The sequence below is a fragment of the Mandrillus leucophaeus genome, unplaced genomic scaffold (genome assembly GCF_000951045.1).
Source record: "Mandrillus leucophaeus isolate KB7577 unplaced genomic scaffold, Mleu.le_1.0 Scaffold290, whole genome shotgun sequence".
Taxonomy (NCBI): domain Eukaryota; kingdom Metazoa; phylum Chordata; class Mammalia; order Primates; family Cercopithecidae; genus Mandrillus; species Mandrillus leucophaeus.
This window is the reverse complement of record NW_012103032.1, coordinates 1,439,300-1,465,557: the sequence shown is the minus strand read 5'-3', so window position 1 is coordinate 1,465,557 and position 26,258 is coordinate 1,439,300. Positions and strand designations below refer to the sequence as shown.

General features: G+C 38.1%; 3 protein-coding genes across 6 annotated transcripts in view; 1 reads left to right on the top strand and 2 right to left on the bottom strand.

Moving 5' to 3' along the window:
• The window catches only part of CCDC43 (coiled-coil domain containing 43), a 13,543-nt gene extending 8,472 nt beyond the window's left edge, over positions 1–5,071 (top strand). The window contains exons 4-5 of one of the 3 annotated variants that reach the window (XM_011985926.1): positions 1,403–1,461; positions 3,719–5,071. In XM_011985926.1, coding sequence (XP_011841316.1) covers positions 1,403–1,461; positions 3,719–3,906 — 247 coding nt within the window. In that variant the 3' untranslated portion in view covers positions 3,907–5,071. Of the gene's footprint in view, positions 1–1,393; positions 1,462–3,718 lie in introns of all 3 variants that reach the window. The other 2 variants (XM_011985925.1, XM_011985927.1) reach the window with 2 other exon arrangements.
• LOC105543812 (chromosome unknown open reading frame, human C17orf104) overlaps positions 1–26,040 on the bottom strand; it is a 32,456-nt gene extending 6,416 nt beyond the window's left edge. Inside the window, exons 1-9 of one of the 2 annotated variants that reach the window (XM_011985929.1) lie at positions 17,962–17,981; positions 17,613–17,717; positions 14,404–16,270; positions 13,106–13,240; positions 9,416–9,596; positions 8,868–8,986; positions 6,007–6,143; positions 4,388–4,494; positions 3,713–3,819 (exon numbers count right to left, since the gene is read on the bottom strand). In XM_011985929.1, coding sequence (XP_011841319.1) covers positions 6,138–6,143; positions 8,868–8,986; positions 9,416–9,596; positions 13,106–13,240; positions 14,404–16,236 — 2,274 coding nt within the window. In that variant the 5' untranslated portion in view covers positions 16,237–16,270; positions 17,613–17,717; positions 17,962–17,981 and the 3' untranslated portion in view covers positions 3,713–3,819; positions 4,388–4,494; positions 6,007–6,137. Of the gene's footprint in view, positions 1–3,712; positions 3,820–4,387; positions 4,495–6,006; positions 6,144–8,297; positions 8,987–9,415; positions 9,597–13,105; positions 13,241–14,403; positions 16,271–17,612; positions 17,718–17,961; positions 17,982–20,593; positions 20,749–25,905 lie in introns of those variants that run through there. The other variant, XM_011985930.1, reaches the window with a different exon arrangement.
• Positions 25,971–26,258, bottom strand: part of SMCO4 (single-pass membrane protein with coiled-coil domains 4) — a 9,947-nt gene continuing 9,659 nt past the window's right edge. Inside the window, exon 2 of the mRNA XM_011985994.1 lies at positions 25,971–26,040. Within this exon, the coding sequence (XP_011841384.1) occupies positions 25,971–26,040 (70 nt within the window). The remainder of the gene's footprint in view (positions 26,041–26,258) is intronic.

The window sequence follows — 26,258 nt, the reverse complement described above, 5'->3', positions numbered from 1 at the left end:
AAAAAAAAAAAAAAAAAAAAAAAGTCTTAATAGTTCATTTATATTGTGCTTTCAGAAAATACAATATAGCTGTAATTCTTTATATTCATATAATACTTTTCTATACAGTGTAGTATAATCCATCTTTATGTTCTTTCCCAGTCATTAAGGGAACTGAGACACCAACAGATGAATGGGTGATCAGAGGCATTCAGAAGATTAGTGGCAAAACCAGGACTAGAACCTGGGTATTTTTGGGTGAAAGATTCTCTAAATTTAGAGCAGTTTGACTCTTTTCTTTCTTATGTGACCAGGTAGTTAAAAGTAAGGCTGAACCCCCAAAGCAATACCAGAATAAATCTGGAATTTGGGAACTGTGCAAAAAGAAAGTGTTGCCAGTAGGGGCAGGTTTAGTTCCCTGTGAATTTCATACTTATTTAGGAAATGCTTTGCTTACTGAGCCTACTTGAAGTATGTGGCATATTATGCAGCGGACATCATACCAGAAATGTCAGCTGTGTAATCACTAGTTTAGGAAAGAATTCTTGGGCTCTTTGGAGCCAGTTTCTCTCTTTTTATTTATTTATTTAGTTTTATTATTATTATTTTTTTAATCTTTTTTGAGATGGAGTCTCACTCTGTCACCTAGGCTGGAGTGCAGTGGCACAATCTTGGCTCATTGCAACCTCTACCTCCCGGGTTCAAGCTATTCTCCTGCCTCAGCCTCCAGAGTAGCTGGGACTATAGGCGCGTGCCACCACACACAGCTAATTTTTCGTATTTTTAGTAGAGACAGGGTTTCACCATGTTAGCCAGGCTGGTCTCAATCTCCTGACCTCATGATCTGCCTGCCTCGCCCTCCCAAAGTGCTGGGGTTACAAGCGTGAGCCACCATGCCCGGCCTCTCTTCTGAGTTTTTCTTATGAGTTTTCTTGCCAGGGTTGGCAGATCTATGGTTCTGGTGACATAATTTCTCATCTTGGGCTAGAAAAGACATTTTAAAGCAGTAGTTCTCCTGGAGGACTTGTTAAAACACAGATTGCTGGGTTTCACCCACAATTTAGTAGGTTTGGCATAGGTCCCAAGAATGTGTATTTCTAATACATTCCTGGGGGTTTTGTGAACCACACTTTGAGAACCACTGTTTAGAGGTCATCTGGCTTCCAGGTAATGTGGCAATCCACCCAGACCACTTAAGTTTCTTTTCAGCCTCCAAGAAAAGGACCTTATGGAAGATACATCAATCTTTCCTAAGTTGAGGTTTCCAAAGATGAATCTCCTGGGTTTATCGCCATATCCCTGAGAATGTGCTCCCTCCATTCAGTGTGCTTTTTCTACTTACCAGTCTATTGAATGTTTTCTAATGTTAGGTTGGGATGTGCCAACTGTTGTTTTCCATCTGACTTTCCTTAACATCACTTACTGAAGCAGATGAGAAGGATGATTCAGGTGCTACCACAATGAACATTGGTTCTGACAAACGTATCCTTCTGGGTCCCTCCCCATGTGTTTCTCCATAGAGTCCTCTTGAGATCAGTTTTTATTTTGCAGTCATTGCTGGCAGCTCCCTTTTACCTTCAGGAACGTATGTCATGCTAGCATTGGAAGCCCCATTCCTAGGACAGTCCTAGATAGTCAGTTTAGCAAGAACTTTCCCCAGAGAAAACACATTAACAAGTACTGTAAAGGGATTAGTTTGGAGGAAGGATTTCTAAGGGAAAATAAAAATCTGTACTTCCTGTATATAGGAATATAGCTCTGAGTTGCCTAGCATTATGGAGAAAATTAAAATAATATTGAGGTCAGGCATGATGGCTTACACCTGTAGTCCTGGCACTTTAGGAAGCCGAGACGGGTAGATCGTTTGAGCCCAGGAGTTCGAGACCAGCCTGGGCAACATGGTGAAACCCTGTCTCTACTAAAAAAAAAATACAAAACATTAGCCAGGTGTGGTGGCATGTGCCTGAGGCTGAGTTGGGAGAATCACCTGAGCCCAGGAAGTCAAGGCTGCAGTGAGCCAAGATCTTGCCACTGCACTCTGGCCTGGGATATGGGAGTGAGACTGTGTCTCAAAAAATAATAAAATAATGTTGAGATTTTCTCTTTTTCCTCAAAAACCTTATGATTTGTCAGATAATACAAACACTAAACACTTTTTTTTTTTCTTTTTTTTGAGACAGAGTCTCGCTCTGTTGCCCAGGCTGGAGTGCAGTGGTGCGATCTCGGCTCACTGCAGCCTCCGCTTCCTGGGTTAAAGTGATTCTCCTGCCTCAGCCTCCTGAGTAGCTGGGACTACAGGTGCGCGCCACCATGACTGGCTAATTTTTGTATTTTTAGTAGAGACGAGGTTTCGCCATGTTAGCCAGGATGTTCTTCATCTCCTTGACCTTGTGATCTGCCCGCCTCAGCCTCCCAAAGTACTGGGATTACAGGCGTGAGCCACCGTACCCGGCCCACAAACACCAAACACTTTAAGCTAAAAATATGGACATATTGAAACATTTGTGCTGATGGCTGGGCACAAGGGCTCACACTTATAATCCCAGCACTTTGGGAGGCCGAGGTGGGAGGATCACTTGAGTCCAGGAGTTCAAGACCAGCCTGGCAGCATAGTGAGACCCTGTCTCTACAAGGAAAAAAATATATATATTAAAAATTAGCCAGGCTTTGTGGTACACATCTGTACTCCTAGCTACTCAGGAGAAAACCTTATCTAGTATTAACAGGTTTTGTTTTTAAAGTTTTAAGAAATAAAGGGTAAAGTTTTTGGCATTTCCCCTATTGTTTACATGGTCAAAAGGAAAATCCCAATCACTTCTAGTTACAAAATGTGCCATGTTTTGGTGGTGTGGGCAATCAGATTATTATAGTTGATGACTGTTGTTAAACTCATTTTCTTTTTTTTTGAGATGGAGTCTCACTGTGTCACCAGGTTGGAGTGCAGTGGCGTGATCTCGGCTCACTGCAACCTCTGCCTCTCAGGTTCAAGCGATTCTGCCTTAGCCTCCCGAGTAGCTGGGACTACAGATGTGTGCCACCATGCCTGGCTAATTGTTTGTGTTTTTAGTAGAGACCTGTTAGCCAGGATGGTCTCGATCTCCTGACCTCATGATCTACCTGCCTCAGCCTCCCAAAGTGCTGGGATTATAGGTGTGAGCCACTGCGCCCAGCCTAAACTCATTTTCTATATCTCATAAATCCAGTGTTTATGGTTATTAGAACGTGGTTTTCACTTCAACTTTAGTAGTCTAGGAACAAAACCAAATTGATAAAGTTTAATAAGGTTAAACATCTTATTTAACTCTTTTCAGGCATTTTAACAGTGCCAAGTACATAAACATTTAGCCAGTTACATTACTACTCTGTTCACCAAAACTAGCCTTGATTCTCTAATATTCTGCCATTGAATGATAAAAGTACTTATTCTAGAATGAAATTTCATTTCAATGAAATATTTTGTTTTCTTAATTTTTTGTTTCTTTGATAAAATATTTTAAAATTCATATTTAGATAAATCTGAGTAACAGTTTTATTCCAAAGGACATTTCAAAACTTTTGTAATTTAACTTTAGGATTTCTCTGTTAGACCAAGGATAAACGTAAGGGTTTTTTTTTAAAAGACTAGGAATAGGTAAAGACCATTCAGGACTCAGCAGGTGGAGAGAGGATAAGTATAATGAAGAAAGACAGCAGATGTGATCTGTGTGATCTGTACCCTAATCCCTTAACTCACCTGTAGTTCTGTTCCGAAACACCAATGTGGAAGATGTCCTTAATGCCCGAAAACTGGAGCGAGACTCACTTCGGGATGAGTCCCAAAGGAAGAAGGAACAGGACAAGCTGCAGAGGGAGAGAGACAAACTAGCCAAGCAGGAGCGCAAGGAAAAGGAAAAGAAAAGGACACAGAGAGGGGAGCGAAAGCGATAACCTTGGCCTACTCTATTCTTCCCCTCCATGAACTTATTATCAAAGGGAGAACTGGTTGTGTATTTAAGAGAAATGAGAGTGCATTGCAAAATAGTTTTCCAAGGCATTTCCCCTATTGTTTACATGGTCAAAAGGAAAATCACAATCACTTCTAATTACAAAATGTGCTATGTTTTGGTGGGGTGGGCAATCAGATTATTATAGTTGATAACTGTACCAAAGATCTGGAATGGGGGCCACCTTTATATTTTAATACTGAAGTCCTGTGCTCCTTTTGGCCACTTTAAAAAGTCTTCCCTCACCTTGGATAAATAGCAGGAGGATTCATAAAGCTAACAGTTTTCATCCTGAAGGAGCAGAAACATAATCAATCCCTCCCTGAGATAAAATGTGGGCATGCACATTGCTTTGGAGGCAGTATTCAGCTGTTAAGTGTAGTATTGTTTTATGGCTGAAATAGAAAGCTAATGAAGAGCCCTACCTGGATCCATATTTTATGTTAACATGGCAGCAGAACTAGGAAAATGGGAAGAAATTATTTGGCGGGTGTTCTAGATCTGATTTTTTTTTTTTTTTTTAAGTTTCAGCCTATGGGAGGAAAAGAGGTATCTTTTAAAATAGAGATAGTTACATGTTTTCCCTCATCTAGGCTGTGTCACTATTGGGTGCAAGGATATCATTGTTGGCTAGATTCATTTTGTATAATCATGTACCCTCTTGAGTGCTGGTAGATATTTTAATCCTGATTTTTCCCTAAAACATGAGTATTAAGAAATTATAATTCCTCGTTTAGAGAAACTGGAGAAATCACCCTTTTAAGGAAGAAACACTGGAAATCTCTGCTAACACCAAGATATTTAAGAGTGTACATAGTAGGTGCTCAACAAATTTATTGAATGAATGAGTGAATGGAAAAACTGGGAGAATCAAAAGTGAGCAGAAGCTCTCCATTTCTACTTCTGTCACAAACCACATTAAATTGTAAACAAGGCCCTTCTCCACTTGACTTCAGGCAGCAGATTGTCTAGAAGCTAAGGACGGCAATTTCTCTGACAAGACAAAGTAGATAGTTTATACCAGGGGTTGGCAAACTACTGCCCACGGGCCGAATTTGGCCCAGTCTGTTTTTGTATGGTGCAAGCTAAAAATGATTTTTACTGTTTTTTTTTTTTTTTTTTTGAGACAGAGTCTTGCTCTGTCACCCAGGCTGGAGTGCAGTGGCGCAATCTCAGCTCACTGCAAGCTCCGCCTCCCGGGTTCACGCCATTCTCCTGCCTCAGCCTCCCAAATAGCTGGGACTACAGGCGCCCACCACCACACCCGGCTAATTTTTTTGTATTTGTAGTAGAGACGGGGTTTCACTGTGTTAGCCAGGATGGTCTCGATCTCCTGACCTCGTGATCCACCCGCCTTGGCCTCCCAAAGTGCTGGGATTACAGGCGTGAGCCACCGCGCCTGGCCGATTTTTACATTTTTAAAGAGTTATAAAAGAAAAAATAATGTGGTCTGTAAAACCTAAAATATTTACTACCTGGCCTGTTGGAGGAAAAGTTTGCCAATCTCTGTTTTATACCATTAACTATGAGATTAACAAAAACTTTTACCTTTGTGCAGAAGGTTAAGAAAAAAAGCATGGTTAAGGAAAAGGAGATGTGTTACCTGTTTATACACTCCTATAACCGTGGCATTGCAAAAAATAAAAATAACCATCTTTAAAAAAAATAAATCTTATTTAAATTGCTGTCTTCTGACTTATTTTGATTCCTTCTACTTACCCATGGAAATGAAATATGTGTGAGTAGTTACTTAGGAATGCGATGATTTTTATTTTATGCTTTGTTTAGATTAGCCCTATAACTTATATTCCACTAATGGAATCTCTTCCTAGAATCCATAAATTCTCTTTCTCAGTTTTCCTTTTTGTGAAGTAGGAATTAGATCAGAAAGATTAGCATGTTTTTTGGAACATCAGGAAACTGGCTTTGAAGTCCTTTGAAGTACTATTACAGTCTTAGTCCTTTATGTGGTGGTAGCGATAGGGTATGATAGAGCCTATTTTAATTTAGTAATCCTTATTTTGGGATTTTGGGTTGTTCTCACCTTGATTTTTGTCACTGAAGTAGTCAGGTTATATCCACGGTCCCCTGAAGGGTACTTGTTTCAATTTGTTAGTAGTCAGTTCTTTCTTCTGGGACTCTACTATGTATGTCACAGTTAAGTATACTCTCAAACTAATGCTTAAACAGAAAAAAGAGGATCAACTCATTAGGCTTTGAGTTTAGTTATCCACCTGACTCAGGTGCTAATAAATCCTTTACATCTAAAATGTTCAGTATTGCAAAGGGCAAATTTTTTTTGTTTGTTTGTTTTTTGAGACAGATCACTCTGTCACCCAGTCTGGAGTGCAGTGGCGCCATCTTGGCTCACTGCAACCTCCACTTTGCAGGTTCAAGCGATTCTCCTGCCTCAGCCTCCCAAGTAGCTGAGACTACAGGCAAGCACCACCACACCCAGCTAATTTTTTGTATTTTTAGTAGAGATGGGGTTTCACCGTGTTAGCCAGGATGGTCTCGATCTCCTGACCTCGTGATCCACCCGCCTCAGCCTCCCAAAGTGTTGGGATTACAGGCGTGAACCACTGCGCCCAGCTGCAAAGGGCAAATTTTAAACAACCATATCTTCTATGGTAAGACTGAGTTTTAGGCCAGATTTTGGATTTCAGGCATAAATTCTCAACCCTCTAAAACTTTATAGTAGCAGATTATTCAAGTGAGAGGGACACTGATAACAACTCAAGGTAATTTTGCTTTTTCCATTAAAAAGAATTAGTACACCAAGTTCTTTTGGATTAGAAATGGCGGGAGCATCAGTTTTATCAGTTTTAATGCAAATTTTGTAAAAGTTTTGTAATGTTTTCATAGGTTGTAATTCAGAAGTACAATGTTTTCATAGGTTGTAATTCAGAAATACAACTACATAAGAACCATCTGTTAAGAGGATATGCCATTGAAAGGGACACCAACTAATTTAAAAATTATCTATTGGGTGATATGATTAACAATATTTAAAAGACTTTTGTTAAGTGTTTGGTTCTTATTAATGGACTGGTATTTCATTTCTGACCAGTATCATGTAAAAGCTTCCCTAAAATTTTTATTCTGGTTTACCTGGATTAGCATGAAGATAGAGCAAAAATTTCATCTTTGAAGGAGATCAGGTTAGATCCATGGATATCTGAATGGCATTGATTTATAAACCAACATTATTACTTGTGTGTTAATAGTGAAATCTAAAACAGTATAAGTTCTTAAATTCATTTAACTTTCTGATATGAGTGACTCTTAAGGTTAGAAACTAATATAAATTTAGAAAAATGAAACCAAATGTTTTCAACAAAGTAATTTATTTTTTTCCTGAGACTAAATTCAGTACAGTATTTGTTTTTATAACATCCAACATGTCTTATGTTAAACTTAACCACTTTCTATGCAGTGACTGTGGTGAGATGATCTATTTTATTTGACTACCCTCAATGTAATTCATTTGGGTAGTTCTAAGGCATATCAGTGATCAAAATGTTTCTCCCTACAGTTACTCCTGCATTCTCAATCAGTTTCTTCTGCACATCATCTAAAGAAAATTTGTGTGGTATGATTACACCAGAATTTCTAAAACTAAGAAAAACACTAACATTTAAAAATCAGTGTTTCTAGTCAAGGATATTTCAATTAAATTTCATCAGTACATTATAGTTTAACTCATGCTAGAAATGTTAAAACCCAAGATCTTCTGAGTCACATAATACCAACATTTCATATTAATGAATAAATTACTCAAGTTCTATACAAAGATACTAAGTGATGAGAAACAGAAAAAGCTTTCAATAGTTTTAAAAAAATACAGAAGCAAACTAATGAACACAACTACACAAAATATACACTAACCAATTGCAAGCTAAACTAGTTAGAGATTAACCTTTTAAAAAATACATTTTAGAACTTCGTGATACCCTCATAAAAGGCAGCAAACTAAGGGTATTAAAACAGTAGTCATTATTTCAGTTACTGTGTATCAAGTCTAAAAGATCCAGACAAAGGGAATGTTTTATGATTCAATTTAAATAACTTTAAAATTGGAAACATTTAATAATTGATAATATAATTAAAAGTTAAAGAATATATACAAATGATCTGAATAGGTTTTATATTCAGTAACTTGCATGGTTTTTACACTGGCACTTTTATCATTAATTTAGGAGAATCAGATGCATTTCCCTCCATATACTTAGGCATTAAGATTTCAAATTTATAAATATGGTAGTATTTTAAATATTAAATTTTTACATGAATATTGGGTTTATCCATACTTTCCTTTGTTTCCCAGGTATTATCCAGTTTTGCAAGGAAAACACTTTTATATCACAATCAAAACTTGTCTTGGTTACTAGGCTGTAGCCATAATTGGGTTACAGTCACTTAGATTCATTATTTGGAATTATACCTAACTAAGACAGACCTAAATTAAACTTATCTCCTAGAAGAATTTCACATTTGCATTTACCTGCATGGCAGAATGGGTTTAAGCATATTTTAGCTGTTAGGAAATATTTAATTTACTTAAACTTGTTATCTGACTACTCACAACTCTTGAGTAGTCAACTGTACCTTTGAGCTTACTTAAAACTATATCGGATTCACTTCAAATAGAAGATTTTTAAATAGAAGTTAGACTTCATTAAGGTATTGGTATTAACTTTAAATCTGAAAGAAAACATACTGAAAGTTTGACAAGTTCATTAAAAAATTTTTAGCATGTCTTGATATATTTATCAGCTTTTTATTCTTTCTGCTGTCATTTCCTTAATGTTTGTTTGTTTCACCTCTCTGGTTCATTGGATTGCTACTATTTATGCTTTCATGGACTTTATCTTCACAGTTTACTGTATCTTGTAAAGCCTTTACCACATCAGCTGTACTGGCTGTTTTTGGCAAGGTCATCTGCAGTGCACACCACAGAGTAGTGCGTGTTTTCCGAGTAGCCACACACATCTCTTTAATTGCTGAAGCAAGGGCAAAAACATCTGTAAAATAAACATTCAGGATAATTTCATATTAAATGCCATTTAAATATCTGTTAAATCTTACAAAACCCAGTGCTTTTGCTACTAAATGATCAAATGTTATTTTTGTAAAAAAAGGATGGTTATTGATTGAACCAAAGTCCTGTCCTTTATCATTAAAATATTTAAAATTATTGATACTTTATTTCTGACTTGTACAATAGTGACTATACTTTGAGTAGAACACAGACTATCTTAAAACAGTTATAATAGACAAAATTAATAAAATGGAAATACTTTTGGAGTGAATAATGTGGAGATTATTTACCAATTTATTCTGTAGATAAGTGTTAATTTTAGAAATCTAATCTTTCAACCTCAGAATCTGACTTTATCAATACCTAAATTATTGCACTAACTTATCACAAGAATATGCATCAATATTTTTACCTCTGTCATCTTGGCATCTAGGAACTCCTTGCCTTTGCCGATTGGAAGCATTAACAATTTCATCCTTTCTACGTGACTGTACAATGTGAATAGACTCCAAGTGTCTATCAAGAGCAGTAGAGATATTGGCATGAAGAAGAGAACTCCGAAGACGTTCCATTTTGCCTAGTAAAGTCACAACCTGAGGGAAGCATTTTAAATTTTGGTAAGACATGTCCTGCCCTTAACTTAAGTAAAAACAAATCTTCAGTGAAGCAGAATAGAGATGACAGCAATAATATTCATTCAATAAATCAAAGAATGCTTAGTGTCCTGACACCATGCTGGGGAAACAAAAATGGAAAGTGTTTTCTATCTACTTGTCTATGTTAATTCTAAAAATATGTGGCAGTTGATTACTGAAAAGCATCAATGAAAATGTTAAATATTCAAACATTACCATGTCATTAACAGTGCAAATACAAGATCTGATACTGTTTTTGGCAAATAAGAGACCAGCCTGCAAACAGCATTGTTAGGAAGTATTGTAATCTAATGGAAAAAGTTTTGAGCTAAAAAGAGAAGTACTTGATTGATTAATCCTGACCTCAATAAGTCTTTAATTTTTCTGGGCCTCTAATGTTCCCTTTTTGGAAATCAGAAATATTCAGATAGTAATACTGACTAGTGATAGCTTTAAGGAATCCATAATACAGAAAATACTGATTTAAATTTACATTAAAATAATACAAAATGACTCCTGTAACTGTCAAAACTGCTAAAGAAAATTAGGATGCTTCTCAATCCTCTGGATAATGAAACTTAAAAAAAGGCACTGATATATTAGGTCAGTAGAGGGAGTATGTTTCATATGCCTAACTTGTTTCAAATTCTAAACTTGGAAAGTGTATGGAAAGATAACTTTTTGAATAATTGCAGTTTTAAGATCAAGTAAATACAACAATTGTCTTTGGGAGTTAAATGATTTAACAATTGATATTAGAACTTGGTATTCACTGATTGGAGAATATAAGGGGAAAAGGCTTTTCAAGAAACTAATGGCACTGGAATTAATGTTTCTCTAACCTCAAACTTGTATTAAGTTTCTTTGTAATAAGTCTATTCCAGATGTTAAATATTTTCCTCTCAACTGTGTATCAGCCAGATCCTTCAGGGGAAAACAAAACACTCAAAAAAAACCTCCAGGGAACTACTAATTATTTTTAAATAAGACAATCATTTTGAGCAAATGATAAAGAGTAAAGAAATGTGCAGATTGGGGCTGGGCACTGTAGCTCACACCTGTAATCCCAGCACTTTGGGGAGGCTGAGGCGGGCGGCTCATTTGAGATCAGGAGTTCGAGATCAGCCTGACCAACACGGTGAAACCCTATCTCTACTAAAAATACAAAAAATTAGTCGGGTGTGCTGGTGCATGCCTGTAATCTCAGCTATTCAGGAAGCTAAGGCAGGAGAATCGCTTGAACCCAGGAGGCAGAGGTTGCAGTGAGCCAGGATCTTGTCAGAGTGAGACTCTATCTCAAAAAAAGAAAAGTTTGCATAGGATGATTTTTAATAAAGTTTAAAAAGTATTTTTTTTCAAAATTCTACAAAGCTAGCAAACTAGAAAATAGTAATTTTTAAACCCTCTGTTATTGAAATAATGCTGCTAAGTATAAATAAAATATATATATATATTTTTGAGATAGGGTCCCACCCTGTCCCAGGCTGGCATGCAGTGGCATCATCTCATCTCACTGCAATCTCTGCCTCCCAGGCTCAAGTGATCCTCCCACCTAAGACTCCTGAGTAGCTGGGACTATAGGCACATGCCACCATGCCCAGCTAATTTTTGTAGAGAAAATAAAATTATTATAACAGGCATAAATACATCCTTCTAAATTAATGTGAAGCATAAGCAAAGCTGGGAAAAGTATATCACTATCCACAGTATGTCATCCTTTATTTCCTAGAAATGTATTACTGAGATAAAGAAATTTTAATTTGGAACAGTTTTTTTTTTTAAATAATAAAAGACTGAAGTTTTTATTAACATCTGGCTGTACCTCATGTTAGGCTCTGAATGTACCATAGATAAATTCCATTGTACAGATTTACAAATTTGACTCATGTTCTAATTCCTAAAATGGTTTTATTCAATCATAGAGGTAATCCATTTGGCTGCATTTTTTCCCCAGGAATCTTTATCAAATTTTATTTGGAAAACTAAGTTTTTAAGAGAGGAAGGTCAAAAAAGGAAAAGTTTACCTACCCTAAGTTGCTTAGAAAATTCTGAAATTACAAAGAACAGGAATAATCATTCAATTACAAAATGACTTAACATGAGGATTCTTACAACATTTGACTTGAAATAATATCCTGCTTTGCCAAAACAAAAGTATTTTGTTGGCTGAGCGTGGTGGTTCACACCTGTAATCCCAGCACTTTGGGAGGCTGAGGCGGGTGGATTGCTTGAGCTCAGAAGTTTGAGACCAACCTGGGCAACATGGCGAATCCTGTCTCTATAAAAAATACAAAAATTAGCTGTGCGTGGTAGTGTGCATCTGTAGTCCCAGCTATTTGGGGGCTTAGGCAGGAGGATCTTGTGAACCCAGAAGGTCAAGGCTACAGTGAGCGTAGATCATGTCACTGTACTCTAGCCTGGGTGACAAAGAGACCCTGCCTCAAAAAGAAAAAAAAAAAAAAGGAAAGATGATAATTCCCTGTTACCATCTTATGTAAGCACAGCTTGCTCATCAAGCTAGAAAACAAATGTGACAAAGAAATGAGACTTTCTCCATAAATAATACTCAAAATGGTTTTTGCTTTAAAAAAAAATTATTTCAGTTGAAGATTAGCTCCACTGCCAATTTGAGCTTCAAGAACCATTTAAATTATGAAAATTACTTTTTAAATGATTGAGACTATTTTCCCTTTCCTATTTTTTTTTTTTTTTTTTTTTGAGACAAGGTCTTGCTCTGTTGCCCAGCTTGGAATGCAATGGTATGGTTATGGCTCACTGTAGCCCTGACCTCCCAGGCTCAAGCTATCCTCCCATTTCAGCCTCCTGAGTAGCACAAGCATGCGCCACCATGTCCAGCTAATTTTTAATTTTTAGTAGAGACAGGGTCTCCCTATGTTGCCTAGGATGGTCTCAAACTCCTGGGCTCAAGTTATTCTCCCACCTCCACTTCCCAAAGTGCTGGTATTACAGGTGTGAGCCACTGCACCCAGCTCCTTTCCTAAATATTATAGTTCTAGGAACAAACATGGAAAAAATATATTTCAGAGAGTTAGATGTAAATGGGATTTAAAAACCCTTCAAAGTTCTAAAACTTGATGAGAGTTTTATTTATTTATTTATTTATTGAGATGAAGTCTCGCTCTGTCACTCAGGTTGGAGTGCAGTGGCGTGATCTTGGCTCACTGCAACCTCCACCTCCTGAGTTTAAGTGATTCTCCTGCCTCAGCCTCCCGAGTAGCTGGGACTACAGGCACATGCCACCACCCCCAGCTAATTTTTGTATTTTTAGTAGAGATGGGGTTTCACCATAATGGCCAGGCTGGTCTTGAACTCCTGACCTCAGGTGATCTGCCCGCCTTGGCCTCCCAAAGTGCTGGGACTACAGGAGTGAGTCACCATGCCTGGCCTGAAATTTTAACAAAATTTAACAAAATATCCATCCACTGTTATCTGTTTTTACAGCTTACTCTGGCTTGTTCTCGAAGTTCATCCACAATTAAGCGATCAACTCTAGATGGGTTGGAGGTCAGCCTTGGAATTGGAGTGTTGTTAGTACTGGATACTTTTTTTCCAGGATAATTCTTGGCAAGGGCTAATTCAGTCTGTAAAAAATTACATACTTTTAAAAAATTATATACTTTTTAGAATTTTCTAAATATGATTCGACCATGAATAATAGTTTTCATAAGCCTAATAAATAGAGTATTACCACTTTAAATGAAAATTCTGTTTTGGTATCAAAAGGCAACAAATGTAAACCACAATACCACAGTATTTTTCTATCTTTTTTTTGAGAGTCTCGCTCTGTTGCCCAGGCTGGAGTGCAGTGGCACAGTCTTAGCTCACTGCAACCTCCGTTTCCCGGGTTCAAGTGATTCTCCTGTCTCAGCCTCCCAAGTAGCTGGGATTACAGGTGCCTGCTACCATGCCCGGCTAATTTTTTGTATTTTTAGTAGAGAATGGGTTTCACCATGTTGGCCAGGCTGGTCTCCAACTCCTGACCTTGTGATCCGCCCGCCTTGGCCTCCCAAAGTGTTGGGATTACAGGCGTGAGCCACGGCGCCCAACTATCATCTTAATACAAATAGAATACCTGAGTATACAAACAGGTTAACACTAAAAAAATTAAAAGAAATAAACTTATAACCACTAAGGGGGTAAAAAAATCTACTTCAGGGCAAGTCAACTTAAAATAACAATAACTTTAAAATATCAAGCATTTTTCGTCTTCATTTATTTAAGCTTCCCATTGGCCAACCCCATCCATTTTTAGTTTTTAAGTAACCCACTTAATTCCTTACAGTCATGAACTTATAGCAAATCCTGGACATTACAGAATTCAGCTCAGAAATAAGGCAAGTTGGCTGGGTGCAGTGGCTCACACCTGTAATCCCAGCACTTGGGACATCAAGGTGGGAGGATTGCTTGAGGCCAGGGGTTTGAGACCACCGTGGGGAACATAGTGAAACCCAATGTCTACAAAAAATTAAAATTACCTAGGCATGGTGGCATGTGCCTGTAGCACTAGCTACTCAGGAGGCTGAGGAGGAAGGATTGCTTGAGCCCAGGAGTTTGGTTACAGTAAACTATGATTGTGCCACTGTACTCCAGCCTGGGCAACAGAGCGAGACTCTGTCTCTTTAAAACAACAACAAATAAAGCAAAAAGAAATAAGGCAAGAACTCTTAAACTACACTAAGGTAAACAGAATGAAGACAGGCAAAAGGAACATACTGTTACTCCTAAATGGTTAACTTTGTGTTACCTTTTTTCTCTCTTTTTCTAACGCTCTCCATTGTTCATAGCACTCTTCTAGACGAATATGAAGTTCACTGGCTGGTCCACTACGGGTTTTAATTGGTCTTTGAAATCCAAAAGTCGGCACGAGACCAGAAAAAGAATTATCACCATACATCATATCATTAAAATAAGGGTACAAATGGCTTAAGTCATCATAAGAAAATAAGTCATAGGAATCCAACAGTGGAACAACTGAATGGCCAAATGGGTGGGTGGATCTTAGGGGAAACCCATTTGAACCAAGTTGTTGAAAACCCTGATTATGCCTTAAGTCTCCCATCATATAATTATTAGAAAAGCATGACGCTTGTGTGCGATTCACACGGCTATTAATACTGTCTCCACCTCTCGTTCTGTGGCTATTAGAATGACCCTGTGACTCCAGTAGATCTTGGTATGTATTTTGTGATAAGCCATCTAAATGCTTTGAACTTTCCTCAGGATCATAATGTCCACTCTGGGGCTTGGCTTGAAAATTATGTTTGTTTACATTTTCAATTATCCCATACTGCTGAGCTGAATAGTTATCACAAAATCCATTTGGCTGCTTTATTTTTTTATCTGTAACCAATTCAAAGAGATTTTCTTCTCCAGGCTTTGTTAGTCCTTCTATGTGATTGACAGATTGGATTCTTTCTGCACCATTGTAACTAAAATCAAAACTAGAAAATGCTGAAGGGTTTTCTTGGCAATACTTCTGAAATAAATTGCTATTTGGGGTTAAGTTTGTGGATGATAGTTGGGGGAAATCTGAAGAATGGTTAGAACCTTTAGAAGCTGCACTTAAATGACTATTTAATTTCATCAAGTTACCTTGATTTCGATAAGGAATAGGAGTGTTATTTTTTGTTTGAACATTCATCCAAGTTGGTCTGTTTAAATTGATACCTCCTGAAGATGTTGCTGAGTTTGATAATAAATTCACTGATTTAAAATACTCAGAATTTGGGGGATCAGGTTTAGCAAACTGTTGCTTTTCTGTGACGTTAGCAAAATCATTAGCGGGACAAGCTGTGTGAGGTTTTAGTCCATATTCTGAGGTTAAGCCAAAATCAGCAGTGAATGCTGCTTCCTTTGCAAACTGTTTCTCTGTCAGATGTGGAGTAGTTTTTGGAAATGTGAAATTCTGCTGGTCAGGGATTGTCTCCTCCATTTTTTTCTGATTTGCTGGTTTAACCTGAAATAGCTTTGTGTAGGTATCTGCTTCTACAGTTGGTGTTTCAGGTGTGCCATTGGCTAATTTTTTGCTATCTTGGACACTAAAATTTGAACATTTATTAAGCTTAGCCTTATTAGGATGAATATATTCTGGGTATCTACAATAATCTACATTTTCATTGTATCTATTAAATTGAGAAAGAAACATCTCTGCCCTTTTTTGCTGTAATGGTGCTTCAAGACCTTTAGTACATATTCTGTCCCTTCCATAAGGGTAAATATCAACTCCTGATTCTTTCATGATGTCAGACAGACCAGTTTGTGGTGTAAAACAGTTTTTGGTAAATGGATATTCTTGGAATGTTGTCTTAGCTGTATCATTTGTCTGCATATTGTGACAGTTAGAATGATCACTTCGTGAGGGGTACATCCATTGTTCTTCAAGGTCTAAACCAGTAAATCCATGATAAAGTTCATCTATTTTTTGTTGTGGTGTGAGATTACTGTTATGCAGGTATTGCTTTTCCATTGCTGACATAGATTCACCACTATAAAAAGCTTGCTGAGAGATGGCTGTATCTATTGGCCTTTTGGTTTCTGTTAAGAGGTCATGGTGATCTGCAAATCTGCTTGTGTTCATTGGCCAAACTGACTTTAAATTGGAGGAGCAGGTCCTAGAACAAATAAATATATTTAATTACAACTTAGGTTTTAAAGACTTTATTTCCTCAGTGGAAGAGGGAGAAAAGGTCTTCAAAAACATTTATCTTGCCCCATGTCACCATTCTCTAATCCCTTTCAACTCTGCTTTATAAGCTACCATTAGCTCCAGATAATTATCTATCACATGAAATGTGCTATATGTTATATAAATATGCATTTTAGTTATTTTTTATTTTTTTTAAGTTTTTTGAGATGGAGTCTCGCTCTGTCACCCAGGCTGGAGTGCAGTGGCCAGATCTCAGCTCACTGCAAGCTCTGCCTCTCGGGTTTATGCCATTCTCCTGCCTCAGCCTCCCGAGTAGTTGGGACTACAGGCGCCCGCCACCTCGCCCGGCTAGTTTTTTTTGTATTTTTTTTAGTAGAGACGGGGTTTCACCATGTTAGCCAGGATGGTCTCGATCTCCTGACCTCGTGATCCGCCCGTCTTGGCCTCCCAAAGTGCTGGGATTACAGGCTTGAGCCACCGCGCCCGGCCAAATATGCATTTTAATGTCTTCACTGTACTTTCCCAAGAGACAATAACTAAGGCCTAATATGTGACTTCATGGTCTTAGATGATTTATCTATAGTAAGCAGAAAATATCCATTGGTAAATGGATATTCTTGGAATGTTGTCTTAGCTGTATCATTTGTCTGCATATTGTGACAGTTAGAATGATCACTTCGTGAGGGGTACATCCATTGTTCTTCAAGGTCTAAACCAGTAAATCCATGGTTATTAGGTTATTATATAAAAGCATTGTTGACCACAGTTTTTTTTTTTTAATGAAAAAAGATGTGTTTTGCTTAAACTCTGTGAAATTAAAGTATTTTAATTGATTATATGTGTGCTACATACTTCCCTATTTATGAAATAGGATATTTGCGTAATATGGCTTCCACACTCAAATAAAACAATTAAAACATTAAAAAATTTTCTAACACATGAATAAAATCCATATGTATTTCTGCATAGTAGTAATGAGTTTTATTCTTTGGGATCTATGTATAAAAGCTCCCTTGAATTTATATTCTTTAAGCCAATCTTTAGTTCATTCATGAACTCAAGGGAAATAGCTCTGAATTATGCAAGAATAATTTTTCAATGAAAGTCCTTACACAAAACCTTAGACTGAACTTCCAATTGTATAGCAAATACTTCAGCAAAATCAAGTCTCCTTGAAACAATATTTGAATTAAGATATCTAGTGTCAGATGATCCACTAGTAAGTAAAAATAAAAGTTAATAAACAGGGTAATCTAGTGTATGTTAGTTTAAAAGCCTGTTATATACTATATAGATTATATACTAACCCTTCAGCAAAGTATGGCTGTGACTTATCTTGTTCTTCCAAAATGTTAGACACAAGTCCATATAAGTCTGTTTCACTGCCATAGTCATTTCTTTCTGTTTGAATCCTAAAAATAAATGAATTTGTGCTGAAATACAATATATTGATTACTCTTTCCAGACTTATCCTACCTTACCATTTTTATCTATAAAATATTTGGACTGAATCTATACCATCATTTCAAATAAAGAAGAGACTAGAACTCAAGAATATTTTCTTTTCCACATAAATATTTTATGTGGAAATGTCTTTTCCAAATAATATTTCTCCTTCATTTCAAATCCTATATCTAACTTACAGTGTATGCTTACCTCTTATTTCTCCACAACACATGCTTTTCATTTTAGGTGACCAAGATATAAATCTCTCATCTATGATGTCACAGACATGATTGGTATCATAGCTGCTCCTGAAAGCAAGTCTTGTCCTATTATATATCATTCCATCAACACCTGCTCAGCTTCCTCATTTGCAGTTTGAAAACCATATGAACCTGATGCTCTATTTTTGTGACTCTATACTAAATACTGGATAAAAAAGTGAAATGTGATATGGTCATCCTAGACACCATAGCAATTTTGCAGTTGTTCCTTACATGTAACAGATTTGGGAGCCATCCTTAATCCTTGCAAAGCATGACTGGATGGAGTTCCTTATATCCCAGAAATCCACCTAGTAACTGATACTGACTAAATACAAAATGTAAAAACCACAAGCACATGGAAGATTGGTACCTTTTACCTGTTACAGTTTTTGGGTAATTTCTTCCTAGAAGTAATACAGGTTGAGTATTCCTTATCCAAAATGCTTGGGATTAGAGGTGTTTTGGATTTCAGGTTTTTTTCTTGGATTCTGGAAATATACATTATACTTCAAATATATAATGTATATTTGTATATTTGGTTGAACATCCCTGATCCAAAATCTGAAATGCTCCAATGAATATTTGTTTTGAGCATCATGTCAGCAAAAAGTTTTGGATTTTGGATCAGTTTGGATTTTGGATTTTCAGATTGGGATGCTCAACCTGTACGTTTGTTTGTTTGTTTATTTATTTTTGAGATGGAGTGTCACTCTGTTCCCCAGGCTGCAGTGCGTAGTCTCTGCTCACTGCAACCTCCACCTCCCAGGTTCAAGCGATTCTCCTGCCTCAGCCTCCCAAGTAGCTGGGACTACAAGTGCGTGCCACCACGCCTGGCTAATTTTTTTTGTATTTTCAGTAGAGACAGGGTTTCACCATGTTGGTCAGGCTGGTCTCGAACTCCTGACCTTGTGATCTGCCCACCTCGGCTTCCCAAAGTGCTGGGATTGCAGGCGTGAGCCACTGCTCCCAGCCCTGTACGTTGCTTTATACTAAATTGTAACTTCCTGTTTTTTCATATTTCAACATTTCATAGTGTTGGGATATTTTAGAAATAAAATACCTTATATTTGCATAACACTCATATTTAATTGATCTTTATAACACTGGAAGGGTAAGCATTAGTAATCTTTTGTTATTATCTGTTGAATAAATGAATGATCATTTGAGATATTAAGAAACTTGTATTTTGCAAGGGTATATGACTTGCCAAACTACTTCATACTTGCTAAATAGTCTGCCTATAAGTCCAATACCTTTTCTACTACATGTGTTATCTCATAAAAGTTCAATATAAAAGCTTTTTTGTGTAATTATGTATTAGTATATATCTAAAAAAAATTCAATGTAATGTATACCAAATTGCTAGCAGCTGTTATTGGGTGGCGGGGGAGAAGGTTAAGATAGACTTTCACTTTTCTTGATACATATTTCTGAAAAGTTTGAATTTTTTCACTTGATCTTAGCCAAAAGCTGAGAAGAAATAGGCTTGAATTTTTTCAATAGCATATATCAACTTTAAAAATATTTTTGTTTTTTGTAGAATTATGTATTATATGGACTTTCTAATAAAACCATTATTTAGAGAATTTGCCAAGAATTTTAATTTTTAACACTTTTCTAATAAATACAAATAACTATTTCCTGATTAGACTACAGATGCATCAGCCGCTATAAATAGCTCCCATACATAATTAAAGATAGATGTCACTCCCTTAGGGCTCCTCTTTGCAATAGGCTCCCATAATATCCTAGTTATCGTCGTCATCGTCATTATCATCATCATCATCATCAAGATTATAAAGGCAAGGATAATATTTGCCATGTTTAAATTCTGGTATCCCCCATAGAAAAGCATCTGATGTACAGGGGGCCCTTATTATTTGTGGAATTGAACAGAAAAATAATTTAAAATATCTTATGTTTGATAAAACCCTGTTTGTTCTGTAGTTGTGAAGGAAAAAAATGGAAAATTTAGAACTGGATGACAAAAACATCTAAAAGTTTTAACTCATTCATATAAGTCATCTTTAGAAAGAAGAACTTAAGATTTATGCACTAAATGTTCCCACTAATGAATTTTTTTAAGTAATAACCTAGCTGGGCAGAGGCTCATGCCTGTAATTCCAGCACTTTGGGAGGCCAAGGTGGGAGGATGCTTTGAGACCAGGAGTTCAAGACCAGCCTAGGCAACAAAGTGAGACCTCATTTCTTAAAAAGAAAAGGAAACAAAAGTTTTTAAAGTTAGCTGACCACCGTGGTGCATACCTGTAGTCCCAGCTACTGTGGAGGCTGAGGCAGGAGGATGGCTTGAGCCCAGGAGTTCAAAGTTGCAGTGAGTCATGATCTCGCCACTGCCCTCCAGACTGGGTGACAGAGTGAGACCGTGTCTCAACAAAACAAAACACCATAAAAACTATACACAAATAACTGCCCAGTTTACACTTTCCTAAAAGTATGAAAAACCTAGAATGCCACAACAGTAAAATGCTGATGTAGGGAACAGAGAGCAAATAAACCTCAGTTCCTATGTAATTAAATTTAAAATTACCTCAATTACCCTGAGAAATGAATTAATTTACCTGTTCTTTATATTGAGCTGAGAATTAGAAGGTTGTTTAATATCATCTCCGTAAGTAGACCATGGTGCACAGAAAAGTGAAGAATCTACAGAACTTGAATATTCTGTTGAAGAAAATGGAGTATAGGTCTGCCTTAGGTCTACATTGTCTTCACTCTGAAAGTTTTAAGAAATGTTTATCAGATACATCAAAACTTCATTTGTTATAGAATATTAGAAAAATAAGAAAGCAGGGGAAATAACACAGGTGTAAGAGTTGGGAGAATTACATTCAAATGTAGACTTAGTGACTTAAGCTTACTTTATTCCAAGGATTGGCAAACTTTTTCTGCAAAAGGCCAAATAGTAAATATTTTAGGCTTAGCTGGCCATTAAGGTTGCTGTCAAAACTCTTCAACTCTAATGCTGCAGCACTAAATCAACCATAGACAATAAACAAATGGGTTTGGCTGCACTGCAATAAAACTTTATTTACAAAACAGGCATTGGGCAGATCTGGCTCCTTGTTGCTGGTCCGTGGCATAAAATACTTACAATTATTATACTTTTTTGTAATTCTTTGAATAGATAAGCATTATGTGGATACTAGCAATGTTATTTTTAATAAATTATATATAAAATTCAGTCTTGGGGCCAGGCGCGGTGGCTCACGCCTGTAATCCCAGCACTTTGGGAGGCCAAGGTGGGCAGATCATGAGGTCAGGAGATGAGACCATCCTGGCTAAACCCCGTCTCTACTAAAAATACAAAAAATTAGCCAGGCGTGGTGGTGGCAGCCTGTAATCCCAGCTACTTGGGAGGCTGAGGCAGGAGAATGGTGTGAACCCGGGAGGGGAAGCTTGCAGTGAGCCGAGATTGCGCCACTGCACTCCAGCCTGGGCGACAGAGCAAGACTCCGTGTCAAAAATAAATAAATAAATAAAAGTCAGTCTTAATGTCCCCAATCTCTGAAAAAAGTTAATGTATATTTATATAGAATTTTACACTATTCAAAGAAATTTCACATATATTATATTCAGTAAACCTTGTGACATGAGTATTATCTTACTTTAAAAACAAGGAAACTGAGGCTGCAAGTCACTCAGCCAATATGTAACAAATCTAAAACCAAAATTCAAGGTCTTCTTCCTTCTAGTCCCGGGCCTTTTATACAGTATCTTTTTTGTTTGTTTGTTTTTTGGAGACAAGAGTCTCACTCTGTCGCCCAGGCTGGAGTACAGTGGCGAGATCTTGGTTCACTGCAACCTCTGCCTCCCAGGTTGAAGCGATTCTCCTGCCTTAGCCTCCCAAGTAGCTGGAATTACAGGCACCTGCCACCATGTCTGGCTAATTTTTGTATTTTCAGTAGAGTTTTAGGATTTCACCATGTTGGCCAGGCTGCTCTCGAATCCTGACCTCAAGTGATCTGCCCGCCTTGGGCCTTCCGAAGTGTTGGGATTACAGGCGTGAGCCATTGCATGCAGCCTCGGTGAATGCTTCTATAATGAACTTGAGTAAACAAAAAGTTTGGGTGTTAAGTTTCTTTTTTTTTTTTTTTTCTGTTAATAGAGATGGGGTCTTGCTGTGTTGCCCAGGCTGGTCTTAAACTCCTGGCCTCAAGTGATCCTCCTGCCTTGGCTTCCCAAAGTGCTGGGATTACAGGTGTGAGTCACTTTGCCAGGCCTTGGGTTTTAAGATTTTAATGATTCAAACCCTGAAGGACCGTGTAGGGAAAGTGAATTTAACAAACAAAAAAAGATTAAGCTAATTTATACATTGTTTATTCTAGAAAATGCTTCCTTAAAGAAGACAGAAAGTATAAATTCAAAATTTTTAACTCTCCAGATAAGGAACTATTAAAACCTGAGATGCAATAACTATAAATACCCAGACATAAACACAATGAAAATAGTATTTTCTTCTAAATACAGAAGAGATATAATTCTGGCCGGGCGCAGTGGCTCACACCCGTAATCCCAGCACTTTGGGAGGCCTAGGTGTGCGGATCACCTGAGGTCAGGAGTTCAACTCCTGACCAACATGGTGAAACCCCGTTTCTACAAAAATACAAAAATTAGCCAGGCGTGGTGGCAGGTGCCTGTAATCCCAGCTACTCTAGAGGCTGAGGCAGGAGAGTCACTTGAACCCAAAAGGCGGAGGTTGCAATGAGCCAAGATTGAGCCACTGTACTCCAGCCTGGGTGACAGAGAGAGACTCTGTCAAAAAAGAAAGGAAAGAAAGGAAAGAAAGGAAGGAAGGAAGGAAGGAAGGAAGGAAGGAAGAAAGAGAAAGACAGAAAAAGAGAAAAAGAGAAAGAGAGAGAAAAGATATAATTCTGGCTAAAAGTATTTTCTAATTGCTTTTATTCTGTTAATATTTCTAAATTTTTGTTCCTAATAGATATGATCACTGAAAAACATTTAAACTATACAACCATGTTATACGATACCAACAAAATGTGAACATTAAGAAATACTTTCCAATCATCCATCTTAAAGAATCTCAAAATATTTTACAACCATTTGTTCAAGTTCTGGTTATGATTCTATTTAAAATCCACACATTATAATTTTTCTGTGTATAGTTTATATTACAACTATTCTCAAGCTAAGGAAATGGAAACACAGAAGGCATTCTGCTGAGAGCTAAAACTAAAAACTACCTTCCCAGAATTTGTTGGTTAGCAGAAACTTTTACAAAGGCTTTTTATCTTTCTTTCCTAATTTTATCCCTTGAGTTCTAAAGTTATCATCATAGGCCCACTCTTACTGTGTGAAGTATCCAAAGTGACATAAATAATTGTTCATCTTTTTGAAATAGTTGCTTAAACAAAAGGAACATTTTCAGATTATGTAATGTCAAATGAGTAAACAGTATTTGAAATTAAAAATATTTGGAGTATTCTTTCAAGTACATTTTACATTTTAAAGCAAATTTTGAATATTACAAATAAAAATCATTTTAAAAGATTGACTTAACTTTTGTATTCTTGGGTTAAAACAACTAAAGTAATGTGGTGGATTCAAACATAATTATACTTGAAATATCTGCATCCCTTTCGTTAACAGAGGCCAGGAAATATGCAAATATTTGAGTGGCATATTAACTGGATTAACTTAAAAATGTATCACTTATATCCTTAACATACTTAAAACAATGAACTGAAATTAAATCCAAGTAAATTTTAGTCCAGATGTAAACACTGCAGAGAGCAGTGGAACTATGGTCTGGGTTCCACTTGAGCTTTGACATTTAGGGCACAAATCAAGCTCTCTGAGGCTCAGTTTCTCAATCTGTACAGTGGCATAATAATATACAAGTTTCTTAGTGTAGATTAAATAAAATAATTTATTTCTAGATATTGTTATAATTCAAAGTACAACAATATCAACATTGATGTCCTGGTTAAATAATTTCAAATGAAAATTACTTACATTACCCAAGCTTTATTTCCTTTGATTAATAAATCTAAATGTATTGGTGAGGTAAGTGGTAGCATGTAATTTAAGACATTGTTGAAACCAGAAAATAAAGGAGTAAAGTGAAATTTTCACCTTTAAATTATCAAAAATATGTCTGTACCAACTTGCAATAAATGCCTGAAGGAAAAAAAATATATTTTGATCTTACTAAATAAGTGGATTTTCTTACATTGCTGGCCTCATGTTATGCTGAGGACAAGATGGAAACAAATCAATGAAAAATCTTATTCCTTGTTTTCTTTTTTCTTTTCTTTTTTTTTTTTGAGAGGGAGTCTTGCTCTGTCACCCAGGTTGGAGTGCAGTGGCATGATCTTGGCTCACTGCAACCTCCACCTCCCTGGTTCAAGATTCTGCCGCTTCAGTCTCCCAAGCAGCTGGGATTACAGGTGCCTGCCACCACACCCGGCTGATTTTTGTATTTTTAGTAGAGATGGGGTTTCACCATGTTGGCCAGGCTGGTCTTGAACTCCCGAACTCAGGTGATCCACCCGCCTTGGCCTCCCAAAGTGCTGGGATTACAGGCATGAGCCACCCCGCCCGGCCTTAATTTGTTTTCAAAGCAAAGTATATATTCTGAAAACACTGTATTTAAAACATTGTAGCTGGGCGCAGTGGCTCACACCTGTAATCCCAGCACTTTGGGAGGTGGAGGCGGGAGGATCACGAGGTCAGGAGATCAAGACATACTGGCTAACACGGTGAAACCCCGTGTCTACTAAAAATACAAAAAATTAGCCGGGCGTGATGCCGGGTGCCTGTAGTCCCAGCTACTTGGGAGGCTGAGGCAGGAGAATGGCGTGAACCCTGGAGGTGGAGCTTGCAGTGAGCCAAGATCGTGCCACTGCACGCCAGCCTGGGTGACAGACCAAGACTCCGTCCCAAAAAAGGAAAAAAAAAAAAAAAAAAAAAAAAAAAAAAAGATTGTTACTGGGCTGGGCGCAGTGGCCTGAAATCCTAGCACTTTGGGAGGCCGAGGCGGAAGCATGGCTGGAGCCCAGGAGTTCGAGACCAGCCCGGGGAATATGGCGAAACCCTGTCTCTAAAAACAACATAAAAATTAGCCGGGCATGATGGCAGGTGCCTGTAATCCCAGCTACTCAGGAGGCTGAGACGGAAGAACTGCTTGAACCGGGGAGACAGAGGTTACTGTGATCTGAGATCGCGCCACTGCACTCCAGCCTGGGCAACAGAACGAGACTCCGTCTCAAAAAACAAAACAAAACGGCCTGACGCGGTGGCTCATGCCTGTAATCCCAGCACTTTGGGAGGCCAAGGTGCGCGGATCACCTCAAGTCGGGAGTTCGAGACCAGCCTGACCAAAATGGAGAAACCCCGTCTCTACTAAAAATACAAAATTAGCCAGGCGTGGTGGCGCATGCCCGCAATCCCAGCTACTTGGGAGGCTGAGGCAGGAGAATAGCTTGAGCCCGGGAGGCGGAGGTTGCGGTGAGCCGAGATCGCGCCACTGCACTCCAGTCTGGGCAACAAGAGCAAAACTCCATCTCAAAAAACAAAACAAAACAAAACAAAAAAGTGCAGCCGGGCGTGGTGGCGTGCGCCTCAGGAAGCTGAGGCACAAGAATCGCTTCAGCCCGGCTGGCGAAGGTTGCAGTGAGCCGAGATGGCGCCACTGCACTCCAGCCTGGGAGACAGAGCAAAACCCTGTCTCAAAAAAAAAAAAAAAAGAAAAGAAAAAAGAAAAAGAAAAAGAAAAAAAAGGTTGTCTCCGGTTTTCTTTTCCTTAACTGTGGAGCCACTAAACCCCTATGAATCGGAGGCTCGAGTAAATTAATTTGAGAACAAATTGTGTAACAGGGGCGGAGTTGAACAGGGGTGGAGTTTACTCAAAGACCTGCGATTTGTAGCAATCATAGAAGGAAGCGGAGCCAGTCAACATCACGCTGCCGAAGACATCGGTTAACCTGTTGCCGGCGTCGGCGCCGAGGTTCCAGCAGCGATTCGCACCTCCAGGGAACGCGACTTTGGGCTGCAGCACGCGGGAACAGGAAATATCAGAAAGTGGTCACGAGGGTGACGCCGGAGCTGAAACGGCCCGACACCTGTCCCACCTAGGCCGTTCGGCTCAATTCCGAACCCTCTCAGAGGACACGAATTTGGGGACCCGCGCTTCCAGCCTCGGGATTCTCACTCTTCCCTCGGGCCCCCTGAGTGCCACCCCGAGGGGCGCCCCTCCCCGGCCACCGC